The 23,096-nt window shown below is 39.6% G+C and overlaps 1 protein-coding gene across 2 annotated transcripts in view; it reads right to left on the bottom strand.

Annotated features, from left to right (window-relative positions):
• Positions 1–23,096, bottom strand: part of Nbas (NBAS subunit of NRZ tethering complex) — a 319,717-nt gene that overhangs the window by 124,128 nt on the left and 172,493 nt on the right. For both annotated transcript variants that reach the window (XM_057768127.1, XM_057768135.1), the window contains exons 34-38: positions 21,454–21,611; positions 20,635–20,721; positions 9,588–9,755; positions 5,382–5,495; positions 4,998–5,082 (exon numbers count right to left, since the gene is read on the bottom strand). In XM_057768127.1, the coding sequence (XP_057624110.1) occupies positions 4,998–5,082; positions 5,382–5,495; positions 9,588–9,755; positions 20,635–20,721; positions 21,454–21,611 (612 nt within the window). The remainder of the gene's footprint in view (positions 1–4,997; positions 5,083–5,381; positions 5,496–9,587; positions 9,756–20,634; positions 20,722–21,453; positions 21,612–23,096) is intronic.

Raw genomic sequence — 23,096 nt, 5'->3', positions numbered from 1 at the left:
TGTGGAATATGAAAATTATTGTGTTTTCTTTGAATTTTTTGACTGTGAAGGAGCTAAGTATGGAGAGACAGTTCATTGTACAGGCTGGTAAGTGAAACCAGTATGTATATTATAAAGGTATCTTGATTTCAGAATTTGGGTCTGAGGATAAGTTGCTCTGGAAAAGAAGTTCTTCTTTTTCAAAAAGAGGATGAGAATCTGTGGATTGGTTCTAGACTTGTGTGGTATGACAGAACAAGACCCCTGAAAGGTCGCTGTGAACACCCTCAAAAAATTACTTCACGCAACTGGTGACTGGGATGAGCCTAGCACACAGGATTACATCATGAAAGACCTGATTAACAGCACCCCCAAAAAGCAGGAAGAAGTTTGGAGAAAAGTAACTATGCCCGTATTCCCAAATATTGTTTATCATTGTTTGTTTACATTTAAAGCGGGATATGATATAGATATGAATAATTTGCATTGGTATGGATCTTGGTTTATTGATACAAATTTAAGGTCAATTTTGTTATATGTATATGTATTTTGTGTTTGTGTAGATCATTTAAAAAATAGTCATCTATTTTCATCAAGCTTATAGTCATGTTAGATTTTTCTAGATATATATCAGTTAGTTAGGCATTCTACAAATCTTTCAGAGACCTTCAGAATATGGCATTTAAAATGCTTTAAAAATTTAGGACATTTCATGACAGTGAGATACATCTGCTCCTGGCAGCACCAATCTACTTCAAGAGGAAGATGAGCATCAAAGAGGCTCCTTATGGAGTTTGTAAGATGAACTGGATCCTGAACTGGACATACAGGATCCATAGAGAAATGACTGCTGAGCTTGCCTAAAGGTGCGACGAGTCTTTAGAGTTTCTGCTTCATGAAAGAGTCTGCAAGATATTCTGCAGGACACAGAAGAATGTGACTGAAGTGCCTTTAAAATTTCCTGCTCCATGGAAAAGTCTGTCAGATACTATGGGCCTGTAGGCTGAAGATGGTTGCCCCAATGGTACAGAAGAACTCTGGGTGACTATCCAGGCAATGAGATGTCTCTGTCATTTCTAGAGTTTTAGAAGTTACTTACAATGTACTTCCTATTTACTTAGGTAATATTATACCCTTCTGGAGTCTTTGATGGAGTTGAAGAATTTATAGCTACAGTTTTCCTTAGTTGTGATAAAAGATAAAATAGATATAAATATTGTAACTGCAATTTTTATTTGATACCTGTTTTGTTAAATGTAATTTTGCTATGTTAAAGCCTTCCTTTTTATTTAAACAGAAAAGGGGAGGTGATGTGGGAGTCCCCTCTGTGTGCTGTGATTAGCATTAATGAATGAAGAAACTGCCTTGACCTGTTTATAGGGCAGAACTTAGGTAGACAGGTGATGCAGGAGAATTGTCTGTAATCTGTCAATCATGTTTTAAATAAACGCTGATTGGCCAGGCAGGAAGTATAGGTGGGAAAACCAGACAGAAAATAAAAATGATACAATGAGAACAGGAGAATTCTGGGAAGGAGGAAGTTGATTCCTCCTACTCCTGCCCAGACCACCAAAGCAGCAGGATGTGATATGCCTCACTGAAAAAGGTAATGGGCCACATGGCTAACATAGATCAAAAAAATGGGTTAATCAAGATGTGAAAGTTAGCCAATGAGAGGCTAGAGCTAAAGGGCCAATCAGCTTATAATTTATGGAGATCTATGTGTGATTTTCTTTGGGGCTAAACAGTTGTGGGGTACTGGGCGGATCAAAAACCCCAACAACAAACAGGACCCTCCATGTTACAGACAGGGAAGACAGGACTGAATTCTGGGAGGAAGAAGGGTGGAGTCAGAGACACCATGGATCCACCGCCAGAATAAGATATGCTCCCGAAATGTGGCTGGTAAAACCACTGTCACTTGGCAATACACAGATTAATAGAAATGGCTTAAACTAAGATGTAAGAGTTAGCCAATAAGAAGTTACAGTTAATTAGCCAAGCAGTGTTTTAATTAATATAGTTTCTGTTTGATTATTTCAGTTCTGAGTGGTCAGGATGAACAAGCAGCCTACTCCCTCCAACAGCTACAAGACATTTGCATCAGGAAGTCCACAGCAGCTCTTTGTGAGAGCCTCTGATGTGAATCTGCCATGTCCTTCCACAACAAAGTAGACAAACTGTTTCATAGTCATATAACAAATCAATACTCAACAGCAGTAAAAAAAAGACAATGTACTAAAAGTCATGACAAGAAAAGATTTCAAAACCTCTCAAATTAAGTTTTACGTAAGTTTTACACACCAAATGATTCCACTGCATGCATTCTACAATTGCCAAAAATGTGTGTGCAGTAGGCAAGTCAGACATGGATGCGCTCTAGGAGGAGGGTGGGACGTGCGCTGGCTAGGAGAAGGGGACAGCAACATTATATTTCTGGACAGGGCAGGGCGTCACAAAAGCATGTGCAGCACTCGGTTGGACTATTTTTCTGTTCTACCATTTATAATCCTTATCTGTTGGAAAAGCAGTAAATATTAACCCTATCTCAAAACTAACAATATTATGTGGAGGAGGAAAGAGTCAAGTCTGCAACTTACCTTGCAATACGTGAAAAAGTAACTTGGACTTGGTGTAGAAGGGTGAAGAAATAAAACCACAGTATGTATAGTAAAAGATAAATTGCCAACTCTAGATGAAGGTCTACGGGTATAATCAATGTAGAATTTTTCAATTTTATTAAGAATAATAAATGTTTTAATAAAATTTTGGCGGGAAAAGCCTTCCTTTATACTTAAATATGTCAAATGTTCAATCTGCTGTTGTTCACCTATTCTTCACAGAAGCTCCCTTCTAGAACAGCTTTCCAGATCTGGTCCCCAGCACTCAGCCAGCTAGGCTCATAACCACCCAAGTGCTTTCTACTAGAATCAAAGGAGTCCCGGGTCCACCCCATCACAAGCCCAGGTGGGACAGATCATGTCTCATCCCAACCACAACAAAGCTGCTAGTATCACATAACATTTTTCTTCAACATAAGATCATAACTCATTATTCTCTTCCACCCTAGCTTGGTGCCTCTCCTAACAGACCAGCCATTAAAGTATATCGATGGGAGGACTGGAAGGGGAGGGAATCATGCCTTATACTGGCATCAAAACTTTCTTGCAGCTCTCATTGGGAATCAAGTGTTGCTACAAAGGGCCAGTCAAGCCACACATAAAGGAGACATAGCAGTCTCAGAATCAACAGTGGACGCTTCTCAGAGAAAAAAATAAACACAAGGGGTTTCACAAGGACGGACAAAATTCCATGCTGGCTAAAGAAAATCAATCACGGGAACTTTATATCACAATTTGAAATATACAAATTTTAAAAAGAATTGCTCTATTTTTTTTTAGCAGTGTGTTTGAGTTTAATTTGCAATGCTAGCCTGCAACCCTTGGAGGCAATGCATTTTTCCAAACAACTTAAACATCCAAAATCAGATAATCTGTTCCAAACCTCTACAATGCTTTCCATGGTGAATTCCATCCCAGCGCTAAATACTCAAAGCAAAGACACCCTTATTATTGATTTGGAAATCATTAGCCATTAAATCATTCATTCAGCTAAATAATGATTATTTTCTTCAGTTGGTTTATATAAAACCTTTTTCATCAACTTTATTAAAAGAGTCTAAAAATTCAAATCGTCCAAGGAAGTTTAGTGTGTGTTATAATCCACATCAGAAGTCATCAGGAATCACATTCCTATCACGATTTTAAATTTAATTAAATTTAGTTTCTATGATTCCTCATTCCGGCTGGGTTTCTGGCCATTATCACATGTTATAAAACTATTGTGCATAGTTTCTCTATGTGTTAGCGTTGTTCAAAGACACCATATTTGCTAGTTCAGAAAAGATAAATCCAAATAAAAGAAGCTATTATTAAAACCATCCCTATACCAAATATTCACAGCAAATTAAGGGTATGTACAAAATTCCTTTCTTAGTCCTAAAATTTTTTAAGCAGTAATATTAGATATTAAAAAAGTACCAGGACACACATATAAAGCCCTGTACCCTGATATCCTACTGACCCCACAAACAGCTCACAAACATGCATTCAGATCAATGAAGAGCACAGTCTACAACCTGACCTGATAGTCATGGTACCCACACCGTCCCCTTCACCACCACATGGACAAGTACTTTGCATGTCCCAAACAGACCATCCTGCAGCTTCTGGCAGGACTGCTAGTAGATGCAGCAAGTGGAGGCTGAAATTAAAGTTGAACAGAGCTGACAGAAACAATGCAGGTGGCTTCCTGCCAGGAAAAAGGTCCAGAGGGTGGGAGCAAGCACTGACACACACACACACACACACTATATATATATATATATATATATATATATATATATATATATATATATAATTTTTTAAAAAAATACTTTTTAAAAATGCTTAGAAACTTCAAAAGAAATATCAAACTAAAAAGAGAAGTGGGGAAAAAAGACAAATAAGCTGTATTTAGTAAACTTGCACACTTCTTTCTTTTCCAAAGCATCCTCCCTGGAAATATGTTACTACATAGAAAGCTCTGCAGATCAACACTAGCTCTACATTCCAAGAAGAGAAACAAACACTGAGCAGAGCGCACCGTCCACTATGTCAATTAACATCCTAAAGACAGTAATTGTAGAGCATTGAGAGATGGCTCAGAGGTTAAGAGCACTGCCTGTTCTTCCAGAGGTCCTGAGTTCAATTCCCAGCAACCACATGGTGGCTCACAACCATCTGTAATGAGATCTGATGCCCTCTTCTGGCATGCAAGCATACATGGAAGGAACGTTGTATACATAATAAATAAATATTCAGTCTTTTAAATGTGAATCCAGAAAACAGTAAGAACTCAATAAATACTTCCGACAAAGGGATATGCCATCAGGCAATTCAGAATGACTGAAAATGTCTTCTTGCTGAGCTGCCCCCACTAGGACCTGTGCCCTGCTGAGTGGTCGCAGCCTGCCTTACCTTCCGTGGTTGGAAACACTTCTGTTTTGGCCTCTGCCAACTTCCCAGCTCTCAGCAACACTTCAGCAAAGCTCTCAACGGGGACCTGATGATAGGCAGCAGGGGTCACTTCAGAGGACACAACAGCAGAAGTTTCACTTAGAAAACACGATTGCAGGACTTCATGGTGCTTGGTGAGCTGGATAACTATTACTCACTAATGCACATTGTTTTATTTAACAGTTGGCAGATTTTCAACTTGTAAAATATTATGATCTATATGAAACAAATCCCAGAACCAATGACCACCATGGCAAGAGCCAAGCCCAAGATGTAGTTCAGGACAATTTTAGTTTCTCCTTATTCATGGCAGTTGAATCCTCTTCTTAAGCACACTGTCCTTACCTCAGTGACAAAGGGATTAGTGATGACCGACTCATAAAAAGGATGGCATCCTTGTTGTTCTAGGTTGTCATTGGCTACAGTTCCCATTTGATATGCTCCACCAAACTCCTGCCCCTAGAAAGAACAATGTGAAGAAAGTTCAATTAAAAGAGAGATCAAAGATAGGCAGAAAGGGAGAGAAGGGTGGGAAGTGGGGGTGTGCTTACAAGAGAAAGCAAGCAGTGGGTTTTATACAATTAAGGCAGCATGACACAGATGACCAGCAGAGGACCTAAGGTCAGCAGCTGCAGCCACCCTGATGCCTCCTGACCTCCTTGGCCATGTGGACATCAATGACTGAGAAGTCCTGGAGAACAGTGGCATTAGAATAGCCACTCTAAGAGCCCACCCTGTGTTGCTCTGCTGACAAACTGCAGTGGCTCTGAGTAAGGCGAGCAGCCAAGACACTGAGTGTTAACACCAAAGGTGGTGGTCCTTGCCAACCATGCAGATTTGGTTATACATGCTATCATGAGCCTATGTCCCTCCATTGAAACGGTCCCCTCAAGGAGGTCTGACTGTTTCTCTAGGCCTGGCTCAGGTTCACATGCTAAAGTCTTAGCAAATCACAGCATGGTCTGACTGTGCCCCTTTCCCCAGCTGCACTCCTCCACTATCATTCCCCATCCAAACATCCTTTAGTTTATTTTCATCAGACATGATTAGCAAGCATCTATTGCCCAGCTACACTCACTACACTCTCTGCTTTCTTCCAATAGATGCAAAAACTCTTCATGGGGAAAGTTAAGTCAAACATTCTTGCACCGATTATGGCAGACTTCTTGGCAGGCACAGCCCAAGAAACAATGAAGCTGCTATATTTTTAAAAAGAAAAAAAAAATGTTACAGAAGGAAGGAGAACATGAGCAAGGAAGTCAGGACCACGAGGGGTGCACCCACCCACTGAGACTGTGTGACTGATCTAATGGGAGCTCACAAGGCCAGCTGGACTGGGACTGAACGAGCATGTGATCAAACCGGACTCTCTGACAGTGGCTGACAATTGGGGCAGACTGAGAACCCAAGGACAATGGCACTGGGTTTTGATCCTACTGCATGTACTGGCTTTTTGGGAGCCTAGTCTGTTTGGATGCTCACCTTCCTAGACCTGGATGGAGGGGGGAGGGTCTTGGACTTCCAACAGGGCGGGGCACCCTGACTTCTCTTAGGACTGGAGAGGGAGAGGGAGTGGGGGGAGTGGGAGGGAAATGGGGGGATGGGAGGAGGCGGAAATTTTAAATAAATAAATAAAAATAAATAGAATATGTTCGATCATCAAAAAATAACAGTGTTGGACACTTTTAACACATAAGCCTTCAAAAAAAATAAAAAAGAAAATCCACCTGGTAAAAGAAAGAAAACTATGACAATCATAACCCAGTGTGACACATGAAGAGACAGGTCTGTCCCAAGGGCAAGGTCAGCACCTCAGTAAGTGGAACCTCCTTTACCACCTCTGCATACCTCTGCCCATACAGTTCCTCTTTCCTGAATAAGCCCCAGAGAGACCATCAGGGCGTACTTAAAACACTTCCCCAACAGTCACTTCACTGCTTCCTAACTGTTCCAAGTGACTGGCATCTCCCACCGGGAGAGCGAGCTAGCTTGGGATCTGTCTTTGCTTCCACCCTGAGCGTTGCCCTTCCACATAGCAGTTACATGCACTCATTAAGAAAAGGTGCAACACACAGCCACACTATCCAGACTCTCCAACGCTTTCTGTCTGATACAGACAAGGCCCACAGTCACATCATAGTCTGCAAGCGCTTTCAGCGCTGACGTCCCCACTAACGGCTGTATGTTCACACCAGGGTTGTAGGTCGGCTCAATCACATTTCTCTGTGCAATGATTATTTTCTGAAAAACCTAACATCCCTCTAACCAAAACTTTACTCTCTCACTAAAGACTTTATTCACTTGGCCTGCTCACGCTATCTTTGTTGGTCATTCTCACTCGTTTTCCTCAGAAGTGCGTGCTATGGTACACATTAATTACACAGAGGCTATCATTATGCGTTCTTTATGGTCCACTCCCTCATCTTCCACATGTCCACTTTTTAGTTCAAGTTCTCTCTCAAGCTTTCAACCAGGAAAGGAAACATCCTAATTATTGTCTTTTTGAGTGTGGCTTATTTCAATTACTACGGTCCTTGCCAGTTCTGTCTCTCTGAAAATATCAGCTTTGTCCTTTATAACTGGGCAAACTTCATTTAGAGTACAAACCACACTTCCTTATTTACCTGTTCCTCTGTTGACAGGCACTAGGCAGAGTCCATAATTTGGCAATGTAAATGGTGTCACAGAAACACAAGCAGGCAGCCTGTCACAGTGGACCATATGGGTGCTGTCTTAAATTATAGAAACCTCTGTACCAATTTCCATATTGGCTGTGATTTATATTCCCACCAGGAGTAAGGTTCTTTCTTCCCCATGTTCTTGCCAGTTATCTGTTATTCTTTGGCGGTAGCCATTCTGGTTTGAATTGTATACCATATGTAGTTTTGATTTGCATTCATCCAATAGATAAAAATGTTGAACATTTTTTCATGTACTCATTATCCAGCTGTATTTGCTAGAAATGTCTGTCCACTGTCCACTCCTCAATTTGATTATTACCAGTTTATTTAAATATTAGAGATGCTTATTATTCCAGATATTCTCTGTCAGATGGCTGCCTATTCGGTAAGGACTTCTCCATCTGGTGAGCATTCTTATCAGAATGCTCATCCTTTCTTGGCTCTGCAGAAGTTTTCCCATTTGATAGAGTCCCAGAGTCCCAAGTGTCCATTCTGGCTCTTCCTCCTAAGCCTATTCTCCTCCAATAGCCTCAGGGTTTCAGGTCCCTGAATCTCACAGAGAGACAGGAATGGAGTTTCACTCTTGTGTATGCAACTATTCAGTTCCCCAGCACCTCGTGCTGAAGAGGCTAATCCCTCACACTGTATCACTTCAGTATCATAATTAAGAGTCAGGTGGCCTTAGGGGCATGGTCTTATTTCTAAATTTTCTACCCTAGTCCACTGGGTAGTAGGCTGTGTGTCTGTTTGGGGGCCACTAGCATGCTGCTTTTATTATCGCATCTCTGCACTATATATCTATGTCAAGTATTGCAATGCATCCCGAATTGTTCATTAGCTCAAGACTGCTTTGGGTATTTCAGGTCTTTATGTTCCCATGTGAATTTCAGGATTTTTTGTTTGTTTGTTTGTTTCTGAAGAATTTCACTGGCTGAATGTGAACTTTTAATTGTAGTATCATCATCTGAAAACAAGGACAATTTGTCACTTCCCTGCTTGTATACATCCTTTTTATTTCTCTCCCTTGCCTTATGCATTTGACTAACTAACATTTGACTAGAAGACAAGACTGTCTCATACTGATTTTTGGAAGATTGCTTTCTTTTTTCCCATTCAAGATAATGGTGACTACTAGTCCACCATATTAAAGTTATCCTTATATAGCAAAATCATTTCACTATTATGTAGATATTTCATCTTTTCCACCATTGTAGAGAACAAAACTACACTGAAGTCTTTCCTCATTCTATCCCCGGTATTTAAAGCTGTTGAGACAGAGAAAATGACTACTAAGTATATCTAAATGGACAAATAAGTAGCTGGGTGAAGAAAGTGCGGATGAAGAGTGACAGTTCCATGAGCATCTGGGATGCACTGGTACTGCACCAACATTTCTTTATCCTTTAGTTTCTGGTACACTACAAACAACTGCAGTGTGGCAAAGAAGAGAAGCAGCAAATGAAACACATATTAAAGACACCAGCAGAGCAGCCTCAACTGTTCTACTGTTAGCCTTATCTGTAACTCTAGTGCAGAAGCAGGAGTCTGTAGAGTTGTCCCAAAGATGACACTGCCTGTCCTCAACTACCAGCTCACAGAAATACAACAGAAGCAACTGAGTACTCAGAGGCCCTTTCTTATTTCATCTCCCTGGATTTTAATCCTGATATATAAAACAGGTGTCACTCAAATGAATCTCAGTTTCTTTGCAAGGAATACATGAAAGAAAATCACATTCTATGAAACAGATTGCTCATTCCTTACCCAATGTGAGGACCAGATTTCTTAAGCCATTTGACAACAACTGGACAGCAGCCCTGGAGAACTGGTGCCGATCATAAAACCAATTTTATGAAGATGCCCTGCTTACCTGGAGAGGCCGCAGGTATGCTAAAGACTTCTTCCACCACTGCCCATCACTGACGGCCTGCAGGACAGCCTTGGTGGTTGTCGTGGTGTTGGACAAGACTTTCATGGTGGTTGCAGTGGTCCAGTGTAGCAGGTCAGCGGAACTGCTGCCCAAAGCACTTCCATCATCCTGCAGTGAGAAAAAACAAGTGTAAAATGGTCATCGGTAAACAGAGCAGAGATAGAGACTGCCGACAGCAATCAGACTCATCAGAGTCCAGCACAAACAAACTTAAAGTCCACCTTTGTCAGTAACTAAACAAATGAGAAAGAAATGCTAACAGTGCGTCATCCCCCACTCGGCTGCTTACAGAAGAACACAGAAAGAACCTCGGGCCTTGAGTCAACACTCCCTTTCAGAAGACCGGCCAAGACCGGATGGGCTCTATTATTACCAATCTAACAGCCATGCATTCTAAGTGGTTTTTAAATCACAAAGAAAATCAGTTAAGTAATCAATGCTTCTATGGCCCTGACAAAAGTACAAGACTCCAACAATCTGCTTTCAATACAAAAGGAATTGCTTTTCTCCAAACAAGTAGATGATTAATATTATTTAAAAGATGGAATCTCCTGCCAATTTTGAGGCATTTAACAAAAATGTTACCTATCCTTTTAAAAACTGAAACAAGGAGAAAAATCACACACATTAAGTCTTTTAAGCAAAAATAACAAAGACTGCATCTGTTCTTATTCAAAATTATTCTGTAAAAGTAAACTTTTAGGTTAATGACTACTTACAGGTTTTTCTAAAGTTATTCCAGTAAGAGTTAAAAACTAATTTGTAATCCTCTGATTCAAATAAGTGGCTTGGCCTTCTTCATACTAATAGCAGATAGCCTAGGTTTGTCATTTAATTCTGGGTCATACCATACACTGAAGTAATAAAAATAATAGATCATAAAATCATTCAAAAATTCTCAGGATAGGCCAGCCTGGTCTAGACTAAGAGCGAGTTCCAGGACAGAAACCAAAAGCTACAGAGAAACCCTGTCTCGAAAATAAATAAATAAATAAATAAATAAATAAATAAATAAATAAATAAATAAAAAATTCTCAGGATACTCTCTCACAGGGAGCACTCAGATAGGAGCAGGCTCTAGTTCTACCTGACAGCAGCCTCGGGAGCAACTAAGGACAGGAGATCCCCATTCTTGCTCTGGAACCTGTGGGACTACTATACAGCAATGAAATTTAGCGGATGAGTAAGGACACCACCCTGGAAGCAAAAAGATTAAACCAAAATGGCACACTTGACCAGTATAATGACTTGAGCCCACAAAGCAGAAAACCTGCTAGAGCTAGGGTCAAAGAGCTTGTAAGGGAGAAGCTGGGTGGGGTGCGTGTGAGATCTAAAATGTAAAGAGACTCAACCCACAGCTTTTGCTCTTCAAAATGAAGGCTAAGAGCCATGACCCAAAGAATCAGAGTATATTCCAGAAACTTGAGCACAACTGTCAGGTGATGACCAGGAAGGGAATGTGGACCTCAGTCCACAAACACAAGGAATGAAATTTGGCCAACAACATGAAGAAAGACAGAAACAGATTCTCCATTAGAGCCTGCAAAATTCCTATCTTATGGAAACCCTAAAATAATTAACTGTTTTCTAAAAGCTGTGGGATTATGGTGAGAGCAAAGAAGAGATCATGCTAGGAAACTTAAATGTGCATTTTATTATTTCTAAAGGGAAAATAAAAAGAAGCCTTTAAGCTACATTAACCAAAGCCCAGAATTTACCTACCACCCCCCCACACACACACACACTGCCGGAGGCTGCTTCCTCTAAAATGCACTGTGCATGTTTTACTGCATTTTTGACATTAGAAAATATATATCCATGAACCCAATGCAACATTGCAGATTAAATTAAAGATTAAATTATGAAAACAGATACAATGGCGTAGAAAAACACGCTATATTACTTGTACATTATAAAATAATCACACAAAATATAACTGAGGCTTATGTAGCAATAAATACAGTGTTTCTTTTTTATTTTTTTTTTTTATTTATTTACTTATTATGTGTACAGTATTCTACCTGAATACCAGAAGAGGGCACCAGATCTCACTATATATGGCTGTAAGCCACCATGTGGTTGCCGGGAATTGAACTCAGGACCTCTAGAAGAGCAGCCAGTGCTCTTAACCTCTGAGCCATCTCTCCAGCCCAATACAGTGTTTCTCTAGGCTCAGTTGGGTCAGGTACTGTGGCATCACTGCCTTACCTATATTTGGGTCTCTCTACAAACTGTACTGGTGCTGCCTGTTTAAAGCTAAATAATACTTCTTACACTCACTTGTAACTGGTGCTGCATACATGACCCACTTTCTTCACATTTCACCTACATACGTACTACTAGAAAGTTATTTTAGAGGCTGATATTTTGCCATTTCTATGATTCTTCTACTGGCAAGAAATATATAGCTATACGACTAACAAACTGTATATATACAACTATAAAACTGTATCAGTGAACCCTGTTGCCACAGTAAGAAAGGAAGTTAAATGACAACCATGTACTTCCAAGCTGCCGACTTCCATCTTGGTGGAGTTGGCAAAGCCTGGAAACTCACCTTTTGGCTCCAAAGGTAGATGCAGCTCCCCAGGAAGGAAGCTCGGAAACACTGTACTACAACAAGAAGTAACTACTACCAACACCTATAACTTTAGTCCTTAAGTAACTTTCTAAACCATTAAAAAAAATTAACCTTCCACCTATAACAGTGAGAAGGCTTTCTGGGATCTATAACTGAACTTGATTCATAAAAAAAAAAAAAAAATAAGAAGAACAACCTGATAACAGAGTAGCCAGGAGATAAGAAACACGGTCTTCATTTGACATTTGATAATGGCTAAAAGGCCATTTACAAGCCAGTATCATGAGGAAAGCTTTCCAAGTGTCCAGTGTACAGGGCAGACATGGTTAGCTGCCATCACTGCTGTCAGAGCACCAGTGGGAAACTGGGCAGAAACACACCCAGAGCTGCCTGTGACCTCCAACACCACACAGCTCTGGTCTATGGGCCTGCAGCACACAACACGTGGTTGTTACAAATGGAGAAGTGCTGTTAAAAAACAACAACAACAACAAAAAAAAAACCCAGCAGGCTGTGGTTTTGTGTGTGTGGTATATGTGTGTCTGTGTATATTTAATTTTTTAAATTATGTATACATGTCGGTGTCTGTGCAGGAGTATATACACAAAGTGCAGGTACCCATGGAGGCCAGAGGAGGGTGCTGGGCACTTTGGAGCTGGGATTGCAGGTTGTGAATTGCCAGGCTGAGTGTTGTGACTGAACTCTGGTTCTCTACAAGAGCAGCAAGTACTTTTAACTGCTGAGTCAACTCTCAAGCACCCCCTGTTGGTTATAAAGACAAGAGAGGAGGAAAATAAAGACCAAGGTGCATGTTCTTGACCTCAATCAGGAATTCAGCAGAATTAGGTGGAATGCACAGACACTACTAACAATCTAGAGCAATGCATCAATTTATTAAATCCCCATGTAGAGGGGAGACAGCAGGCCTACCAGTCAGGCAGAAAAACAAAACTGGCCGACTGCTGCAACAGAAAGTCTACTTTACACAGCGCTTTACTCAATACACTGTGTAAACACTAAAAGAGAGCTAACACACCCTTTGCTGTTTCACTGGGGCATGACTGGAACACAGCGGTAACAGCAACATTTGGGAGGCAGAAGCTACTCTAAGCTATGTAGTAATTCATATCCAAGCTACTGCAAACAGGGCAAGCTTACTCAGTTGGAAGTCGTACATATTTTGGGTTCACAGGCCTTACTGAACATGCAAACAATGGTATTTCTAGGCCTCTGTGAATTATCATTCCATTTTCTCACTGGTGTCTTAGGATAAAATTTAATTTGATTAGACATGTTTGCTACTTTTATATCTAACTGAGAAGTCTTTGCCTACTCTAACATCACAAAGTATTCTTCTCAGTTTACTTTAACATGTAAGATTGGTTTTGCTTTACGTGGCAGGGATTACTGCCCTCCTATCCACTTGTGGCATTATATGCTTAGTTAATGTAGTATTTCCAGAACACACTGGAATAATTTTTCATTTACTGCAGAGGAAGCTGTTCAAGAGTAAGGCCACTGTTGATTCATTATTACAGGGTATGTAAAAATCTCCACAGTTGCAGCTATAGAAAACTGTATGAAGTTGGGCTTACTGTACCATTTAAATGTTTGAGATACATTTTCAAGATGTGTCTAGAATAAACACTACTCAAACAGAATTTCACACCACATTTTAAATTCCTGTTCATCTTGAGAATCTTCTTAATTGAGAAGGTCTATCAAATGATTTGAATGTCACCGGCTAATCCGAGGATAGAACTAAAACTATAAACATTCTAACAAATACACCCTCAGGTAGACTGTTACTACCATGGAGGTAAATAAAAGGGACTGAAAGATATCACAATATGAAAGTCATAAAACAACTATGTTGAATCATAAGATGAACCTAAATTTTATTTCTGTTTCTAAGGATGGATGGGCTAATTCAAGACAAGAATTTAAGATATATGAAATATAAAAGACTGTTTCCAAAGACAAATGAAACTTACATGTTCATAAATGTATGTGTTAAAGCATTTCCTGTAATGTTTCCTCTGGGGAACACTTACAATGTGAGAGGGAGGCTGGTCAGATGGCAATGGTAATTGTCACCCAGCTTGATGACCTGGGCCCAACCCTCAGGACCCATGTGATAAAGGCAGAGAATTGGAGTCCCACAAGTTGGCCTCTGACCCCCAAATATTCATCATGGCAAATAAGTTTGCACTCACAGAATTAATGTAGTAAAAAAATGAAGTTAAAAGCCCAGCTGGACCACAGGACAGCACGTAAGCCAGACATGGCTCACCAAGCTCAGAGTGTGACTGCAACTGTTAATGAGTGAAAACATTCTCTTTCAGCATTGTGAAAAGGAGGATGGGCAAACTTCACCAGCAAGGTGGTCTACCACAATCTTAGTACAGCCAGAGTCATTAATGAGAAAAGTCATTTTCATTCACCTTCATATACTAAGAATAATAGAAAAGAGGGAGCTAAACATTTAGTCCTAAAATGACACTTGTCATATTCATAGTGGCACAATACTAATTACTTTAGACTATGTAAAAGCAGAAACAGTTTAGAACCCAAAAACACAGCAACAGTTGCCAGCATAAAATTTAACATGAAATCTCATAAATATTAAGCATGCTCCACAGTTTGAAGTTACTAAACAGTAATAGCCACCTTTCAAACAAAAACAAAAAACAAAAAAACACCATTACCGAAATGATTCCTAAGAACAGGATTACTTTATGAATCAAATATGGCTCCCAGTCTGCTGCTATCAAGACTTAAGGAGAGGCTCCTCTAACGTCAGTTAATGAAGACTAATTTCAGAGAAACCAGTCGACCTCAGTTAAACTGAGCTCATGGTATCCGTGGGCTACTTAAGAAATATAAACAACTCAGGCAGGGCTTAGCCAGTGACCCTTCTCCAAAACATCCTTAAATAATACAGAACACTTTTCTTCAAGTAACAACTGCAGCACTTTCTTCCCAGTTTGGAGTCTTAAGACTACAACCCTCATTACTGCTAAAGATGCTCAGAGGTCAGCCTAGATTGTCTAGTGAAGCACTGTCTCCAAATAGAACAGTACAAGAACATCCAAACTGCAAAGAAATACTAGCAATGTGTGTACATATATAATATAGCTTTAGTAACAAAAAATCACCATGAGCTAAGAGAGCCATACAGAAGCTTTGCACATATTCATGAAAAGTGTGGAAGGACAGGCTATGTACTGTGGAGCAATCACAGGCTGATCCCAGAACATGAGAGGATCATAAGGTCTAGGAAACAAAAAAAAATTGAGTAACATATACAGCTTAAAATGTTTCTAGCTAGGCAGTGACTCATGGGCTATATAGACAGAAAGAAGGAGAGAAAAAAACTTTAATGCAATTGATAACAGATTGTTGGCTAAATAATTTATTAAAAGAGGCAAAATATGTAAGATACAAGGTCCATCTACGTACCACTTATTAAAAGGTAACAGATGCTACTATTTTGTCATAAATGGTTCATATCTAATTTTTTACCTGTAAGAAATAAAATTTCTCAGAAACCTATTAACAGAGAACAAGTGATTACACAACATAAAAGAAACTAACCAAATATAGTTTCCAGGCAATCTTCAAATGAGATGCAAGTTATTTTATAAATTTATCCAATTGCATATGGATACTTCTACACAACTATTTATATTAAAGTGCTTTTTAACTATTCATTGACCAATAAATTTAAGAAGAAACTCTTAGAAAAAAGCCTAGGAGTAAATCTTCACAACACTGAGTCAGACACAGATTTCTTAGATACATGAAAGGCATAACTGATAAAAGAAAATGCTATAAGAAGACCTTAGACAACATGAAAAACATCAGTACTTTGCAAGAAACCAGCAAGAAAATAAAAATTCCTATCACACATGGACTGAAAAAGGCTTACAAACCACAAATCCGAAACGAATCTAGATAAACTACTTCTATCTAGAATCCAGAATATTAATTGAAAATTTATTCCCAGCTTAGTCACAAGACAAGAAACAAAGTTGGAAAATAAAACAAGAAATATGTGAATGGCCCTTTCAACATGGCAATTAGCATATGAAAATGTGCTCACAGCTATGAACTGCATAGGATACAATTATGCCCTCAGTATATCAGATGCATAATAAGATAGCACACATATAAAATAAAAATCCAGTGGAAAAGCACAAACATTAAATAAAAATACTGGGGTGGTCTGGATATTATTTGGCACAGCAAAGGGTTAGGTACTAAAGCTGACTGGAACTGACCAGAATGTATCCTCCCTGAGGTCTAGTTTTCATAGTAGGTGCCATGCAAGTTTCCAAAGAAGGGGAGCAACAGTCCTACCTAGATACAACACCAGTGAACCACAATGACAAGCGTGGCACCACCCTAAGGGCCCACCCCGTACTGGCAAACATACCTCGGTGGTAACCAACAGCTTTCTATCTGAACTGAAGATTTACTTAACAAGGGGCAATTCATGCCTGGTACTGGAAACCTAGCCAACTACCCAGTGTAGTACAGTAGATCTTAGAGGAGAACCTACAACCCCCGCTTTTCTTAGCCAGTATACTCCCTAACTGTATCCTAATAAATATTTGTCCTCACACTGTCAGCTAAGTGTACCTTCATCTTCTGTCAAGGGAATGCCACTTTGCAACATATAGAAATCATTACATGAAACCATAGCTGATCCATATGCAGGCTAGAGCCCAGTCCCAATGGGTACATCTACAAAAAATTCCCACACCTAAGGCCCAAGAGACATTGAAGAAGATGGGGCAGAAAGACTGCAAGATCTAAAGGATGAAAAAGTTTGCTGCGAGATTGTCTCCTAGTGATGTCCGAGGCAACAACCATTAAGACTCACCAACTGACTGCCTAAAGATGAGATGAACAAGGACAACACCAACAGACATGCTAAATCAGACAAAGGAAAGACCACAAGGTCTCACCCTGCACAACTGAATGCTGAGAGTGGAAGACATAGTCTCTCCCAGGGAAGAGCACACCAACCGGTTATCCACTACCAAACAGTCAGCCCCAAAACCACACATGTAAATAACATTATACCAACCAACTAGGTTGTTGTATTTGGGAATACATATGAAAACAGTAGTGTGTGTGTGTGTGTGTGTGTGTGTGTGTGTGTATCACAATTAATAAAAGCCAGAGACAGAAATTGGGGCTCAACTTGAGGTCAGAAAGGCAAAACAGCCAGGTATTGGCTCTTACCTCTACCTCAGATCAAAATGGCGATCCTGCCTTTAGGAATCTCAAAATGAGACTGAGTGAGAGCTGTCTCCTCACATCTTATATTCCTCTCTAGGGCTGCAACTAGGACATGAAACACTACCACCCAGTTTCTATGGCAAACTAGTGTGTCTACTGGGATTAAAGGTGAGTGTCACCTCTGCCTGGTCTGTTAGGCTGATCAGTGTGGCTGTTTTACTCTCTGAACTTCAGGCAAGCTTTATCTATTAAAATATAAATGCAATATCTCTCTCTCTCTCTCTCTCTCTCTGCATATATGCATATAACAGAACTGATAAAAGAAGAGGCTGTGAATTTGAAAGAGAATAAAGAGTGGTATATGAAAGAAAATGAAGGGGAAAATAATCTAATTTTATGATAATCTTTAAAAATAAGTATCATTAAGAAAGGTTTGTACTATTCAGACAAGAGATTCTGAGACACAACTAGACCAAGGACTTTGTCTTCCCTTTGGACTGACCAACGACATACTCATCATTTGACAGCAAAACTGGACTGGTGAGACCACCCAGAGATGACACCTGCTAAGAGGAAGCATATCAGTAAGGACATGGTCCTGGTGGCTGCAGCCTCATCCAGGCCTCTTCCTTGGTCTGTCCCTAGCTTCTCTGAGCCACATGTTAGCCCCTTTCCTCCACCATAGATTCCTATAAAGTGTGCTGCCTCATAAGCCTCAAGCCAAAAGCAACAAAACCAAACGCCCAAAGCTCGAAACTTCTGAAAACATGTCAATGCTTTTCTTTATTTTCAGTTGTTTTTAATCAGCTATTTTATCACAACTATGACAAGCTAAGACAAATATGCAGCCAATTTGGACATTAGCATATTTGGATATCAAGAACACAGCATATAGCAGTCTATTCCAGGGCATCTATGTGAGAAATAAAAACGCTTCCATACTAACATTGAATATCAATGTTCAGAGAGGCTTCATTCACAGTAAGTAAGAGGTGGAAACTATCCAAGGGCTCATGGCTAAATCAATGGAAAAACAAAGTACTTGCCATGGTATTGAAACTGCCATATGCTTGCTTTTACTCAACTATTTCTACATAGTCCTTCCATTTATTGAAAGCAGCAATATGCTAAGAACATGCTTGTTCCCTAAACACTAAATAGTTCAAACATATAATGTATAACATCAAATGCTCATAAACAATTCTTCCCATGGTGAAACATTTTTTTTAAATGGAAACCTAGTATACAACTCATTTCAATCTTTAAATTTATCTAGAGAAAATCCCACCAGCTAAGTGATACTAGCTAAGCAAAACATTAATATACTCAAAGTGGTATAAAATGTTCAATCTAAAAAGCCTAATAACCACCATTAATAAGAACTGGAAATCTGTAATCTTGTAATTATTCATAGAGTTTGCATTTCACTCTATTATAAACAATTTTTGCACACAGGAACAACCACAGCATCTAACATGTATGTACAGTCCACTCTATTCACATGGATGTTACTACAGAACACAATCATTATTTTTCCTGAATATATATAATAAAAATAATTCTCACAATGAAGTAATGGAAGTATTAAGTATGAGGCAGGTTATATATGAAATCTGACTTCATTTATGAGTTATAATTTAATACAGTTATTACCTCTACTATTAATGCATAATGCATGGCAGCTTAAAACTAAATACTACATTATACTGTGATAATAGTGGCTATAGTATTCTGAAATGTGCTTCATTCATCAAAGTTATATGAAGGTTTGGACTAGTACTTCATGAAATCTAGATCTATTATAAGGGGCTAAAAGAGGAAGGAGGAAGACAGAAAAGCTTTTAAGGAAAAAATAATCACTTTGGGAGGATGCCTTTCCTGTCTAAGTAGACACAGAGGACTGCTATGGCTGGCTTCATTGCCAACAAGAGTCTACTGGAGCAATGTGTGCACACTTGTGGCAACACAGCACCGCTTAATTCAAAGAAGTCATTGTGGGGCCAGGCTGACACTTTCTAATTCATCGTAATCCCAGAAACCAGGAAACCCCATGGTCACAAAAGGATTTGAATCTGTCTTAAAGGAGGATGGGGATTCAGAACAAACCCGGGGAGCTGTGCTCAGCAGACAAATGATCTGATTCTACAAGAAACAGAAAAATGAAAACCCTCTCATACTGACCAAACCATGACAAGACCTGAGAAACCACCACGTTAGACTTTATATTCTTTATTTACCTCCTCATTCTGTTAGTCACAAACTAAGCATAAAGCAGTGGATATTGCCAACAGCTCTAGCAAACATTAGGCATCCACTGCCAAGCACAGGTGAAGAAGGTGTAAAGACATAGTATCACCTTTATTGGCCAAACAAAATACCACATATACTGTAAAGTGATGCAACAGAAAAATGTGAAGATACTCATGGAACATGGTGGGAGAAGCTGTCAGAGGAGTATTAGAAAGAAAATATTTTACAGGAAAGGGCTCAAATTCAGAGCACAAACAAGAAAAGTAGGAAGGGAAGATGTGTGACAGAACCTACTCAGAGAATGATGATGGGTCTGCCGTGACTCACACAGTTTGAAAAGCACCAACAAGAGAGCTACGGAGACCACCAGAATGGATGTGCCTATACAAGTCAAGTGGGGAGATGGTGAAGAATCAAGAGTCAAGTCTTCATTAATCAACAGAGTTAAGTCTTCAACTAGACCCAAGAAATGATTCCTACTACAACACAAGGTGGAGTGGCCACTGGCTCCAATTAGAACTGCTTTGGCTCTGGAGGAAACAGAGCTTCTAGAAACAGCACACCAGATGACTACTAAGCTGTATGAGGATGAGTTTCTAGGACTCAGCAGGACCACGAGGGTCTCTGAGAGCAAACAGCAGGACACAAGCTAAACTGGGAGAGCTGTAGGAAATTAGCCACATGCTATTTCTTCATCTCCATAGAGATTTTGGAAGCTTCCTTTGTTAACTTGTAAGCAGGACACTTTTGAGTAGTTCTCCATGTGAATGCTGTATTTCGCACAACACACACAACTGAGAAATAGTACACGCACACACCTGCCCACTCGAGGCACGCAGCAACTGCTCTCATTGCATTCCAGGCACAGCATCCTTCAAGCTCACTCCTTACACACTTTTGGCATACCTCTTGAAGAACTTTACCAGCTAAGGGTGAGACACTAATATTTTCTCCTTCCGGATGGATCTGGAAATTTACTCTTTGATAAAAAATCTGAAACAAGAAAGGTTGCATTTTTGTTTTAATTTCCTTCTTTTCACATTGTAGACTTGAAATTTAAGAAGTAATAGGTTCTTCCTCAAGGGGTGGGGGTGGTATGTGATAACCTACAGTTTTGGGCAAAAAACTGTTGCCCAAACAAGCAAAACAAATCAGAAGTTTGGGAACAGTTGCACAAGAAAGGGACAGTTCCAGGAGTGGGAATGGTCTGTGAGAAGCCTACCACTGATGGGTGTCTATGGCATGAAATGTAAGGTTCACTGTGCCCTATCTGCCAGCTGTTTCTCATAGAGAAGGGTCTCCACCCAACTTAGTATGATTTTAGAAAATTTAGCATCTCTCAAAGGCCAATTTCCACTGTTGATTTCTCAAGGACACCAGAAAGAATATATAACAGTTGTTTTAACTGACATGGTTTCAGACACAATTCATATGATCGTTTCCCATCTATTTTATTCTACACTTCCTTCATTTTTCAATTATTTATTTCCTAACATACTTGTAGTTTAACTCAAACCTCTTACACCCTTTCTTCCTTACTATAATAAAGCCAACAATACTTTAAAATCCTCAGGTTTTCAAATTCCTTTTGGGTGACAACTATGATTCTTCTAGATCATCTGTATGCTACAAAAACAAACAACACTGACCCCATGTCTCACATACATACACTCAACAAAATGAATCTCACACACAAATGGATTTACTATATTTGTGTCCACTTACCTCTGTTTGAAGAGAGCTGCTAGCTGCCAAAAGCAGTTCAATGCTGCTGGGAGGACAATGTGTCAAAGCAAAAGCCATGAGCTCCTGACGAGTGGCCAGGTCCTGGAAGCCTTCTGATTGGCCCAACTGGCTGCAAACAGCCCAACTTTCCGGATATCCTGAAAAATTAGCAAAGAGGAAAAAAGAAGAAAACGTGATTTGCAATAAGAGTAATGCAAGCAAAGGCGAGGGGTGCAGCGGAGTCCTAATTTGGGCTTGTGGTACCAAGGCAACAAAGCAGTCATTAATACCACAATGTGCACAAGGCATGAATATCCAAGCTAGAAAAGAAAGATTTAACTGATTCATTATCCACAAAATTCAGGGCTACTCGAGACAAGAGTTTTAGACAGAACACTTTAAATTTCAGAAGTGATAAATGAATGCAAATTATTCACGGAACTTAATGTTCAACAGAAAAGCAGATTCTGAATTCAAAATACCAAGAGTTTGACACTGTGCAACTACTTGGCATTTCTGTGAACTGGAAAAAAACTCCAATACCACACCTTCCATTACGACTACAAAGAGACAATGATAGCAACCCTTTTTCTCTAGAGTTGTTGAAAGGACTAAAGCACATTTGTACTGGAAAGTGCAACAGAATTTGCAGACTGTTATAAAGAGAATTAAAGCAAGCAGGTACTCACATAGAAACACCCACTTTATAGAGGACAGACATCTAAGGTCGGGGCCAATGGAGCTAGCAAAAGCCCCAGTAGATGTTTTCTACAATAATGTCACACTACGAATTCCTCAAATACACTTATTCTCATTTGAAGGTGCTCCAGGCTGACTGAAGATTTTGCTCTAAGGATTAAAGGCATCCACCCAGAAACATATTTCTAAATATATACACTAAAAATTAATTCTGGAATTAACCCTATAGAAATAAAATTAATATGAAGAGTTCTAAAAGTAATTTTGGATACAATAATATTTGTATAGAAAACAATGACTCTGAATTTCATGTGAATTAAATGTGAATAACATCACAATTAACTGTAAAGAATGCAGGTTTTCATGGAACATCTTTTTTTGGGTTTTTTGTTTTGTTTGATTTTGGTTTTGGTTTTTCAAAACAGGGTTTATCTGTGTAGCCCTGGCTGTCGTGGAACTCATTCTGTAGACCAGGCTGGCCTTGAACTCACAGAGATCTGCCTGCCTCTGCCTCCTGTGTGCTGGGATTAAAGGTGTGCTCTGCCACCACCCAGTATTGAAAATTCTTTCTAATGATAAGGTTAAGATGGTCTGTATTGACTTCCAGAGTATAAAACTATTTGTATATTTCTTGCCAAAAATCATGTGCTTGACCAGAACTTTAACCAGGTTCCCGTGTTTTAGGCCAGGTTTCATTCTGGCCCTCACAGCTCAGATTTCCGAAACTCTTGAAGGCTGAGCATGATCCATGTCCTTGACAGCAAATCAAATATTGTCACCTTCTGCCCTTTCCCCTGGACTTGCCTTCAAAGACCTTCCTAAAACAACTCAGAGATGCTTCCTCTCCCTGAACCTCTCTTCTTCTCATTTTCCATCAAATAACCAACTTCAGTCAGTTTGTAAGATGTAATGCCCATCTGTCCATGATGTGAGGTGCTGGGTTT

Source organism: Chionomys nivalis, chromosome 1 (genome assembly GCF_950005125.1).
Source record: "Chionomys nivalis chromosome 1, mChiNiv1.1, whole genome shotgun sequence".
NCBI classification, from domain to species: Eukaryota; Metazoa; Chordata; class Mammalia; order Rodentia; family Cricetidae; genus Chionomys; species Chionomys nivalis.
This window is presented reverse-complemented; position numbering and strand designations above follow the sequence as displayed.